Source organism: Saccopteryx leptura, chromosome 5 (assembly GCF_036850995.1).
Source record: "Saccopteryx leptura isolate mSacLep1 chromosome 5, mSacLep1_pri_phased_curated, whole genome shotgun sequence".
NCBI lineage: Eukaryota > Metazoa > Chordata > Mammalia > Chiroptera > Emballonuridae > Saccopteryx > Saccopteryx leptura.
The window spans coordinates 217153493-217165990 of NC_089507.1; the positions used below are offsets into that span (position 1 = coordinate 217153493).

The 12498-nt window shown below is 45.7% G+C and overlaps 2 protein-coding genes across 2 annotated transcripts in view; both read right to left on the reverse strand.

Moving 5' to 3' along the window:
• LOC136405149 (zinc finger protein 343-like) overlaps positions 1 to 12498 on the reverse strand; it is an 87768-nt gene that overhangs the window by 13192 nt on the left and 62078 nt on the right. Inside the window, exon 3 of the mRNA XM_066384219.1 lies at positions 4262 to 4320. Within this exon, the coding sequence (XP_066240316.1) occupies positions 4262 to 4320 (59 nt within the window). The remainder of the gene's footprint in view (positions 1 to 4261; positions 4321 to 12498) is intronic.
• Positions 1 to 12498, reverse strand: part of LOC136405148 (zinc finger protein 343-like) — a 140919-nt gene that overhangs the window by 11946 nt on the left and 116475 nt on the right. The window lies entirely within an intron of this gene.

The window sequence follows — 12498 nt, forward strand, 5'->3', positions numbered from 1 at the left end:
CACTCCAGTAAATGTGACAGACTCCTCAACTGGATGCAGGACTTGGCCAGACAAGGTTCTCTACTTGAAGTTGCTCCAAAAGAAACAGCGGCTTTTCAATTTCTTCTTCTCTTCCTCTTCATCACCCTTAAGCCCAACCACCATGCCCCCAGTTCTTGATCTCCTCACACCAGCTCTACTTTCTCTCTTACTGGGCACCACATATGCCGCCCCCGTCTCCTCTCTCCCAGAGGACACGTATATAGAACGCTCTCTCAACCTCACTCAAACTTTTCATTAAAGCTAATTCTTCCTACGCAGTTAGCTGCTGGATGTGCATGTCTATGTCCTCCTCAGCCTACTCTGCCCTCCCTATCCCAAAAAACAGCACCCACCTTCTACAGACAGTTCTCATATACCAAACCCAAAAATGCACTTCCTTCCTTGAGAGAGCCGACACTCTTATAGGAAATTATCCCACTTCAGCCGCCAACCGAGGAAATAAATTATATCAAACTTATTATTTCCAGAACAAAAAAATTAAAAGCCCCAAATTCCCCCTGTTCCGGGACTAGTCACCCTGAACGCCCCTCTCCATTCACCAGCTCCCCTATGCTTCAAGGCTCAGGGTGACATCCCAGCTGGTCACCTCACCTCTAACCTCTGCAACACCACATAACTATTCAATTTCCCAAAGACCATCAGAACCATCAAATTAACTAGCAGGGGCCTGACCTGTGGTGGCACAGTGGATAAAACGTCGACCTGGAAATGCTGAGGTTGCCGGTTTGAAACCCTGGGCTTGCCTGGTCAAGGCACATATGGGAGTTGATGCTTCCAGCTCCTCCCCTCGTCTCTCTCTGTCTCTCCTCTCTCTCTCCCTCTCCTCTCTAAAATGAATAAATAAAAAATTAAAAAAAAAAATTAACTAGCAGGTCTCTCCAGAAGCAAATGGATTAATTTCTAATCCCATTCAATTCACAGGACCCCCTACCCTTATGGCTCAATCTCATAAATGATCCTATCCCGCTATCTTAACCAACTCTATCCCTGGCTTTCCTCAACAGCTTCAACTATCTATAAATGCTCAAAACAATCCTCTACTCATATCTCCCCACTTATTGGGGTGACTCTTTCCTCCACGCTAACCATCTAGAGCTCAGAAACAGAAAAACAACAATGACCCTTGGTTCATCTCTTCTCTATTAACCTCTCAGCCTGCCTCACCCAAACAGCGGCTTTCTACTTGTGTGGGACCAACACCTATATGTGTCTCCCTACTAACTGGACAGGAACCTGTACCCTAGTCTATCTCACCCCAAATATCAACCTAATCCCACCCCATGAGCCTCTTCCAGTTTCTAGTACATTACCCGTCCATCTAAGGACCAAACGAGCTATACAGGAAATCCCTCTTCTTGTTGCTTTAGGAATCTCTACAGGAGTAGGTCTGTGGCGGGGGACTGGCCACTGCCCTGTCTTATTTCCACTCTCTGTCTGAAGCTCAGCGAATCCATGAAAAACAAGTTGAATCTTGGAATCAGTGATTTTGCACAAACTGGGTGTCTTGACTATTGCCTTTCATGGGTCCACTCACTCTCCTATTTATTTTTCTATCTTTTGGACCCTGCCTCTTACATTTGTTCACTAGTTTCTTACAGAACTGCATGCAGACTTTCGCCAATCAGAAAATTGGAGAAATCTACCTAGCCCTACATACCAACCCTGAAACCTGCCCTCACGAAACAGAAAAATCTGGACCCCTGTAAATATATCCCTACCTGGCAGAAAGCCATCACTGCATCTCTCTACTCCCCACTGAGAGTGATCCTGACAAAGGCCATAACCACTCACTGCCCCTACTCAGCAGGAAGAAGTTACAAAAGATGATGATGTCCATCCCCTTTTCCCTTGAGGCTTCTCTAGGAATCATTCTCTTTTCTTGTTATATAAATATATCAAATAGTCGGGAATCTTAGGTTTCATTTCTTTAACCCTGCCAGGATGAGTTTTGTTTCAGGGCATGCGGCAGGTGACCAACCACAAAGGAAGGTCCGATGAAGTCATGGACGGTTGAAACTGCTGATGATTGAAAATGCACCAACATCCAAAATTAGTGGAAAAGCATCCCTGTGCCCAGCAATAGCAGCAGCCAATCAGCAATGTCTCGCTAATCTTCCCTAAACTTAGCCCTTAAAACCTGGCCCAAGTCTGTAGCCGGGGCTGCTCTCCCTTGCGAGACAGCCCGGCAGGTTTTCTTTCATTAAAGCCTGTTATACTGGTCTTTCAGACTCAGATTGATTCTATCACAAATTTCATCAAACCAGGGAAGCACACAGAACCAGACAAGGAAGTTTCAGCCAGGTCTGCAAAATGGGCCTCCCACCGTGCGCATTTACAAGTACGGTCCTCTAGCCCTGGTCGGTTGGGTCAGTGGTAGAGCGTCGGCCAGGCGTGCAGGAGTCCCGGGTTCGATTCCTGGCCAGGACACACAGGAGAAGCGTCCATCTGCTTCTCCACCCCTCCCCCTCTCCTTCTTCTCTGTCTCACTCTTCCCCTCCTGCAGCCGAGGTTCCATTGGAGCAAAGATGGCCCGGGCGCTGAGGATGACTCCATGGCCTCTGCCTCAGGCGCTAGAATGGCTCTGGTTGCAACATAGCAATGCCCCAGATAAGCAGAGCATCGCTCCCCGGTGGGCATGCTGGGTGGATCCCGGTGGGGCGCATGCAGGAGTCTGTCTAACTGGCTCCCCGTTTCCAAATTCAGAAAAATACAAAAAAATAAAATAAAAATAACAAGTACAGTCCTCTACAAACACCTGCAATTCAGCTCTGTCTGAGCCCCTACCAGTTTTTATGGAAAGAGTTTGGCTGGAGGCTATACCATGAGGACACTTTCTGGGAACAAAGAAAGGACACCACATTCAGAATAATTAACTCGGTGGGCAATGAAGTGATTAAGAACATCCTTCCCAGTAGAGGGGAAACTAGAATAGGATCTCTTAACCCAGAGACAGTAACTCAGGCCTTCCTGCAAAAATTCTGTTTTTGGTGACATTTACTGTTCATGTTCAATTGAGTTCAAATTCACTATTTTTAAATACTATTCCTACATTCTATACTCTGCTCCTCTACTTGTTCAAAAATTTCAACAGTAAAAAGGTAAAAAGATGCCCACTGCAAAAGACAGTATCTTTAGCTAGTGTGATGTAAAGTGATATTAAATACATGTAAAGCCAGTAGCCATGGCCACCATCACAGCCGCCTGCCCACGCAGGTTCACATTTGATTCGGACAGCCGGTAATAAAACAACGGAGCCAAGAACTGGTGGGCCATTAGCTTTAATCCGTGCTTGCACCCAGCAGGCAAGTAAAACCACAAACTGGCCTCCAAAACCCACTCATTTGGTGTTCACAAAGCTACTGATTTATCCAAGTTTCCTAGAATCACAGGTTTCTAGCTCACCAGACTTATTCAGCTCTGTTCCCCATCTCCTTCTCTCTGTACAAACTGCCTTCTCCCTCAGCACTCCACCACCTTGGCTGCTTCTCCTGGCCTCTTCTACGTGGCCGTACTCTCCTCTCCTCTCCTCCATGTGGCCTTTCTCTGCTCTCTTCTCTAATACTAATCTCAGAAACTGACAGAGAGCAAGCTCCAAGTCTGCCCCACTTTTATAGTGTAGAAATCAAAATCTTTAATCCAATATACAAATAAGGAAGTCTCTGATACAAAGTCACTTATCTTAGACAAAATGGGATTCCTCATGAGAGTGTACCACCCTACATCAAAAAGGGTGGGAAAGGCTTAGTCCCAAACCAAGCCCCAGGCTACAAAAATCCTTCCTGCCCACAGCCCGTCCCCAACACACATTAATATAATCACACCCATCCAAAGCAAGAAGGGCAACCAATACCATCACCTGGGCAACGGGCTTCCATGTGGGCACCACTATCTTTAACAAAGTGAGCATAATATATTTTATCTGCCCAACAATACACATTTAAAATTTTAAATAATCTCAGTTTTAAAAAATATCCCTTATACATACTTTGCACTTTCCTGGGATCTACTAATCCTGGTTAGATTTTCCAACAAAAAAAATAAAACAGACAAATGCAAGAGTCATTCTAAATAGGACAACAATGTGCCTGACACAGGCATGATCTGTCCAATTCTGTTGCTTTTTCCCTTCCCGAGAAAATAAAATATCGCGTTTGCCTATTCTCCGGAAAATGAAGCAGCATTTCAGAAAAAAAGGGGAAAAAATGTAACCCCAACTCACCAGTGTTTTGGGCTTTACCTTCTTTCCTTGGAGCGAGTCAGTGCAGTTGGAAGGCAGACCTAAGGGAAGAACAAGGCTCTGAGGGTGCAGGCCTCCCAGAATGCCCCGGGGAGCAGCTCCTCGGAGCCCAGGACAGAGGGAGCAGTCCCTTTACTCAGCTGGGGTCACTACAGTGCTCTCAGCTAAGCCCAGAGCCTTACTCCTCCTCCCACCTCTCCAGACTCTCAACAACTCTCACCTTTAGCCTCATGATTTCGGGTCAGATTCTTCCTGGTCTTCATGTCTTCCCTGTTCTCCTCCCGGTCCTGCTCTCCCAAGGCCGAAGATTCAGGCCAGGTCAGGGCCCCAGGGTCAGACCAGTGTTTGCCCTGAAATGTTACCTCCAGGCCAGATAGACGTTAAGATCAATTTCTCCTTCTGAAGGAGGTCACTTCTCCTTATCGCCCTTGTGAAAGTCCTCTGTGTTTCCACGAAGCCAGCACCTGCGGGTGGAGCAGCAATGTGACGTTTCCACAGTCCTTACTGTATAATCAGGCACTGCAGGTCCTGGGCGCTCCCACTCCATCCACAACCGCACGCGCTAACCGACGTGTGTCATACTCAGCCCCACAAAAACAAGCCCCAAACACAGACCTCTATAATCACAATCAGTCCGGGGTTCCGAAAGCCATTCACACACGCTTGACGCAAGTAGGTGTCTCCTGTGTCCCCTTGCCAAAAGCAGGGGGGCTATATGGTCGGCTCTGCACCCCCACCCACCTCAGGGAATGCCTGTCTATTTAGCTGACTGACCTCGTGTGCCCAGAGCCCAAATAAACCTCGGAGATGCACATCTGTAGCCACCTCCCTATGTGAATCGTATGTCCCAGAATCATCCCAACTTCTCCCAAAAAACGATATGAGCCTGACCAGGCGGTGACGCAGTGCATACAGCGAAGGACTGGGTCGCGGAGGACACTGATACAAATCACGGAGGTCGGCAGCTTGACCGCGGACTCATCTGCTTTGAGCAAAGCTCACCAGCTTGGAACCAAAGTTGCTGGCTTAAACACGGGGTCACTTGGTCTGCTGTAGTCCCCCCCTCCACCCTACCCCTCCGGTCAAGGCACATATGAGAAAGCAGTCAATGAACAACTAAAGTGCAGTAACTAAATACTGACGCTTCTCATCTCTCTTACTGTCTGTCTGTCCCTATATACCTCCCGGTGACTCTCTGTCAGTATAAAAAAAAAAAAAAAATGATATGAGAGTTTTTGCTCACCAGCCCCAGCGGGAAAGGGAAAGACCCTGGAAGGGCCCCGCTACTGAGAATTCCGATCAAGCTGAGTCTCAACCCAGTTCCCCGTCCCTAAATACACGTCTGGGCGGCGTCCTGGCTTCCAGATTGAGACGTCCACACTTTCCGTTCTATCTACTGCACACCAACCTTCAATTCACCCAGATCCAATCCACCAGCTCCCCAGCACAGCTCCTAACCTTACGCGCTGCCTCTCCCGTACCTCCTTTCAGCACTGTAGTCACCTCCGCAGGCCCCGCTCACCGGAACTTCAATCAGAGGTCCACGTGGTCTCTCCGATCATTTGTGAAAGAACTACAATTCCCAGAATCCCTGGAGGCTCCGCCTCACAATGTACGCGACAGAGAGAACTTAAACCAAGAGTTTAATATACCTGAACAGTGTATACTGTAGTGACAGCCGGCCCGTTTTTCAAACTTTCGAACTTTCGATTTACTGATTTTAGAGAGTGACAATGGAACTCAGAAAAACAGAGAGAGCGAGAAACATGGTTAACTTTTCCCACTTATTTTTACATTCCTTGGATGATTCTTGTATGTAACCTGACTGGGGATGAAAACTACAATCTTTTCGTACATTCCACAAAGCTCTAACCAACTGAACAAACCGGCCAGGTCTGCCCATCTCTTTTCTTAAGATACTCAACTATAAAACATACAATATTTCCGTAAAGAAGTCTGTTACCAGGGTTTCAAAAGTAAGACTACAATTCCCAGAAGTCTCTGCGGCAGTTGCTCGTGAGGTTTTTTTCCGGTCCACACAGTCCTCTCCAGAGTTCTATTCGGAGAAGGCATTTCCGGCTTCGGAGTCCCGCTTGTCTCGCGCGCAAGCTGCGAAACTGTTCTGGTCTTTTGCGTGTTTTTCACTTCCCCCTGACCCAGGGTAACTCACTGTGTCTAAGCTGACTAGCACACACGCCTCCTTCTGTGCACGCCTTCTAAGTTTGGCTCCGTGCTACTGCCCCGCCCCTGTGGGCAGCCCCACGTTTTTAGCAGGAAAATCATGGAAGAAATGCAAAGCTGTCACCCACTGTGGATACTGTGCACTCGATTTCCTCTCTCCAAGTCAGCTGATGGCAGAGAAATGCAGGACGGCTTCACAACAGTGATAGAGCTGCATGAAGTGTTTCCTGAGATGGACAGGGAAGCTCTCAGGAGGGTCTAAGCACAGAGGTGATTGGACTGGGAACTTGCCCACTGCTCAATCCTCATCTCTGGCTTCCCTGTTACTCCAGTAGACAGTTCCACCCTCCTAGACGTCGCATTTCCTTCTGAAGGAAAACTCCTCCTTGTCTCTCTCTCCAGCCTTCTCCCCATGTTTACTTAGTGGACTCATCCTCCCTGAGGTGTAGGCTCAGATTTCTTTGCCTCCAGGAAGTCTCCTCTGGGCTTCATTGTCTGACATGAATTTCTTTGATCCCCGGAGAACATTTCCCAGAGCTCTTACCATTCTATTCTGTCCTAGTCCGTTCAGAGCTGTCAGTTAGGAGACTGTGACCTTTCTGAAAAATGCACCATCTACTGCAATGGTAGTCAGCCTGGTCCCTAGCGCCCAGTAGTGGGCGGTAGCAGAGCAACGGAAGTATAAATAGAAAGATAGATTTAAGTATAGTAAGTTGTTTTATAAAGATTTATGCTGCCACACTTAGCAAAAATCCGACATAAAGTACTTAGTAAGTAATTATTATTATATGCTTTAATTTGCTGTAACTCTGCTTCATAAATTTTATAAAGTAAAGTTACTTCCCTACGTTATAAATCACCATTACTGTGGAGCCGGTGGGCGGTTAGAAAATTTTACTTCTAACAGAGATACAAAAGTGGGCGGTAAGTATAAAAAGTTGACTACCACTGATCTACTGTGTGATTGCGGCCTTATATGTCTGGAATAAACTTTGAAAATATTATTCTCAGAATGAATCATTGCATAGATGGATAGTGGATGCATGGAAGATAACTTCATGGAAAAGACTCAAGGACTTCAGCCAATTGCCACCTTCTGTTGGGGTGATGGCTTTCTGTTCAGGGGCAGGGCAGAGATAAGGTGTCAAGGTTGTAGCAGATGGTGCCTTTAATTGTTGTTCTTACAGAAAGTCGGGTCATCTGTATTCCTCCCAAGCCCACATCTCCATCTTCTGTTCCAGCTTTCCACTAAAGGCAATCATAACATCAATCACTGGACTCTCTTCAATTATTACAGCTCTTTGAGCTAAAACGAGAGTTTCCTCCGGCAACTGGTGCGCACTTCTGACTAAATCAGGGCTCTTGCTGGGAGACAGCGTGGGCGCTGTGAGTAGCTGTGCTCTCCTGAGCTCTCCCGTTCTCCCTTTCTCTTACTCTTTTCTAGGTGTTTCCATCTTGAAGCCACTAAAATGTCTAGCCAGTATTTCTCAGGAATGTTCCACCTTTACACTCAACCATGTTTGCTGGGTCCACCTACACCTCTCTCTGCTTCGTTCATCAATCCGCTATCACTTGAATTTATTTTCAATTTACCTGTAGATTTCAGTGAGAGCCTTACTAAGGTTCTCCTCCTGGAAATCATTAATATATCAATACTCCTGAAAGTTGAATACAGGACTTTGCTTGTATATGTATCTGTGATTGTATCTGTAAAGACAAAGATATAATTTTATGAGTCTTAGAAAATGTTTTATTATTGTGACAGAGACAGAATGAGGAACAGATAGAGACAGACAGGAAGCGAGAGATGAGAAGCATCAATTCTTCATTCCCACATGAGTTCTTTATTGATTGCTCTCTCATATGTGGGACTGTCCAATTGGGATATTTGGGCTCAGATGTAGGAGGAATAGGAAAGGGTGTGGACAATGTGCCAGCACTTTAGACTAAAAAACAACAGCTGGGGTATGACGAAGCTATCTTGGACAATTAGTAGGATGATATGTCTACACAGGAGTTGTGGGTTGGAAAGCTGAGGTGACTTGGCATTGCAGGTGCATTTATGGGTCTTTAAACCCATAAGTAGCTATGAGGTTCAAAGCAATGACTCATGATGGGAGAACAGGTCACAGCTAAATTATCTGCACTTCAAATACAGAAGTCTAAAAAGAGTGTACCAATAAAGGGTTCGTGAAAAAGCAGGACATGAACAGACTGTTAAGGAACAGTGATGTCTTGTGGGGATGAGAGGTATTTAGCAGAGACCTGAGTAGAGATTAGAGAGAAGAAAACCCAAGATATGGAGCCTGCACAGCAGCCAATGGGACTAATGATTCAGAAGCAGCAATCCAGGACTTGGTGACCAGGAAGTTTCTCCCCTCTGGAACCTCAATTACCCTGTTTAAAAACTGCCTCAGATTCCCCAACAAATGTACTATATTTGGGACTTATTTATTTCTCAAGGTTTGGATTCATGCAGGAAACCTGGGCTGTGAATATGAAGTCCTTTCCAGATGCATGTGTGAGTAAGGGAAATAGATTGAACTCATTTATGAAAGAGTTTACAGTAAAAGAACAAAAACACACTAGGAGGAATTGTGTATGGAAATAAAACATGTGGTCATTTTTAGGTTACTTACATAGAACCTTGTACTTCTTTATTTCCAGTAATTACTAAAAGTGGGAACATAAGATAAAAACATGTCAATTTAGTTGCGAGTGCCATTCTCACTCTCAGAGGATGGGGGAGGAGTCAGGATGTCTGAAACTCCATCCAAGATGACTGAGGTAGTGGATGGTGGGGGCATAAACACCTCTTGGTCTTTTGAGGATGAACAACAGGATAAATCTCCACCCACAAACCCTGCCGAGATAGGTCTTTTTTCTGAGTGTCCCCCGGTGCACAATGAAGTATAACTGATTGCCGAAGTGTCACACAGAGTACTTCCCTGTCCTTGTTGTTAGAATCCATTGGTGTTTGAAAAGACCAGTGTAACAGGTTTTATTGAAAGGAAGAAAGGAACCCTGCTGGGCTGACTTGTAAGGAAGTGTCCTGCCTGGCACAGGCTAGGACGAGCTTTCTAACAGTTTAGGGGAGGGGGAGTAGGAAGGGTTGTGGGGCATTTAGCCAATTGGCTGCTGGACAAAGGATGGTCCTTTATGGTAGTTTGAGTATGTTTAACTTCTAGCAGTTTTCAATCATCCAGGACTTCTCGTCTTGTGACATCAGACATTCCTTTGTGGTTGTTCATCTGCCACAAGCCCTGAAATGGGACTTACTGGCAGGGTTAAAAAAATAAAACCTAAGATTCCCGACTATTTGATATATAAAAAAAAAAAGGAAAGAGAGTGGTTCTTAGAGAGCATCAAGGGAAATGAGACACAGGTCATTATCTTCTGTAACTTCTTCCTACTGAGTAGCGGCAGTGAGGGGTTATGGCCTCTCTAAGGATCACTCTCAGTGAGGGGCAGAAAGATGCAGTGATTGCTTCTTGTCGGGTAGGGGCGTATTTATAGGATCCCAAATTGTTTTGTTTCTCGAGAGCAGGTTTCAGGATTGCTGTGTAGGGTTAGATAGATTTTTTCAGTTTTCTGATTGGCGAAGGTCTGCATGCTGTTCTGTAAGAAACTAGTGAACAAACATAAGAGGCAGGTTCCAAAAATTAAAAAAATAAATAGGATGGGTGTTGATAGTCCTATTTTCTGCTGCTTTGCTTAATATATAGTGTTTCCTTTATCCCTCCTACCTCAATGCCCCACTCATATTTCAGGCTGGGACCTACTCCTAATTTAGAGCTCTCTTTCCCCCTTTTGCCAACTTCTATTATGAATCTACCTTTGCCACCCAGCTTAGTGTATCCCAAGGTTCTCTTTACCATGCCACAGTCGCAGAGCTCCAGGAAAAGCAACCTGGTCTCATCTCTCCAGGCAGAGGAGAACAGAAGCTCCATATCCACGCATGCTGCAAATGGCTTTTCCAGTCTACCTGAATCATTACCAGCTAGAAGCAGCGGTCATTGGGAATTGGACATGAGCTGCAAAGTATCGAATGGTGACAACTCCAGTGCCATGCAGACTTTTCCTGGAGGTGGACTTTTCCTGGACTCCTGCTCCCTGTGACAGCTCCTAACAGACTGAACTGTGGTTGGGTTGCATTTTTCAGGGATTTGGCATGGTGATGGGGCCAACTTGGACTTGGTGAACATGTTAAGGACACTACTCTTTTATGGATTCTTGCTGTATTGGCCAAGAGTTTGCTTAAAGGCTTTTAATCACTGTAAAAAAAAATAGAAGACTGTATAAAGAAGATGGGGCACATATACACCATGGTATACTATTCAGCTAGAAGAAATGATGACATCAGATCACTTACAGCAGAATGGTGGAATCTTGATAACATTATGCAGAGTGAAATAAGTGAATCAGAAAAAAACAAGAACTGCAGGATTCCATACATTGGTGGGACATAAAAATGATACTAAGAGACATGGACAGGAGTGTGGTGGTTACAGGGGGTGGGGGGGAGGGAAGGAGGGAGAGGGAGTGGGGGAGGGGTACAAAGAAAACTGGATAGAGGGTGACGGAGGACGATCTCTCTTTGGGTGATGGGTATGCAACAGAACTAAATGACAAGATAACCTGGAAATGTTTTCTTTGAATATATGTACCCTGATTTATTGATGTCACCCCATTAAAATAAAAATTTATTTATAAAAAAATAATAATAATAAATAAATAAATAAATAGGAGAGTGAGTGGACCAGTGAAAAAAAATAGTCAGGACACCCAGTTTGTGCGAAACCACAGATTCCATGACTCGATTTAATATTTTTATGAATTTTCTGGGCTTCAGAGAGAAGGAGAGGGAGAGTGGGAATAAGACAGGGAAGTGGCCAGTCCCTCTGCTCCTAGAACTATTATTATAGAAAACTTTGAAACAACAAGAAGAGAAATTACCTTATAGCTCATTTGGTTTGTAGATTGACAGGTAGTGTATTACGAACTGGAAGAGGCTCATGGGGTAGGATTTTGTTGATATTTGGGGTGAGATAGACTAGGGTACATGTTTCTGTCCAATTAGTAGGGAGACACATATATATGTTCCCACATAAGTAGAAAGCCCCTTATTGGGTGAGACAAGCTGAGAGGTGAATAGAGAATAGAAGAACAAGGAGTCAGTTTTGTTTTTCTGTTTCTGAGCTCCAGACCGTCAGGGTGGAGGAAAGAGCTGCCCCAATAAAAGCGGAGAGTAGAGGATTGTTGCCTAGGGTGACTAATTAAACATTTTTCAAAAACCAGTTTTCTGCCCTGGCCAGTTGGCTCAGCGGTAGAGCGTCGGCCTGGCGTGCGGGGGACCCGGGTTCGATTCCCGGCCAGGGCACATAGGAGAAGCGCCCATCTGCTTCTCCACCCCCCCCTCCTTCCTCTCTGTCTCTCTCTTCCCCTCCCGCAGCCAAGGCTCCATTGGAGCAAAGATGGCCCGGGCGCTGGGGATGGCTCCTTGGCCTCTGCCCCAGGCATTAGAGTGGCTCTTGTCTCGGCAGAGCGACGCCCCGGAGGGGCAGAGCATCGCCCCCAGGTGGGCAGAGCGTCGCCCCCTGGTGGGCGTGCCGGGTGGATCCCGGTCGGGCGCATGCGGGAGTCTGTCTGACTATCTCTCCCCGTTTCCAGCTTCAGAAAAAAATAAATAAATAAATTAAAAAAAACTAGTTTTCTGACCGTTCAAATTTTTTTTTCATCTGTACAAACATCCTTCAACCTGCACAAACGTTCTACAACTTACATAACCCTCAGCTTTAATGAACTTTCTTATCCAGAAATAACTGGCTCTCTTAACAACTTGCTTTTTCCTTTTTCTTTCAAAAGTATTTCCATACCCTATGCCTTCTATTATCAAAACCATAAGGCCTGACCTGTGGTGGCGCAGTGGATAAAGCATCAACCTGGAAACACTGAGGTTGCCGGTTCAAAACCCTGGCTTGCCTGGTCAAGGCACATATGGGAGTTGATGCTTCCTGCTCTTCCCCCTTCTCTCTCTC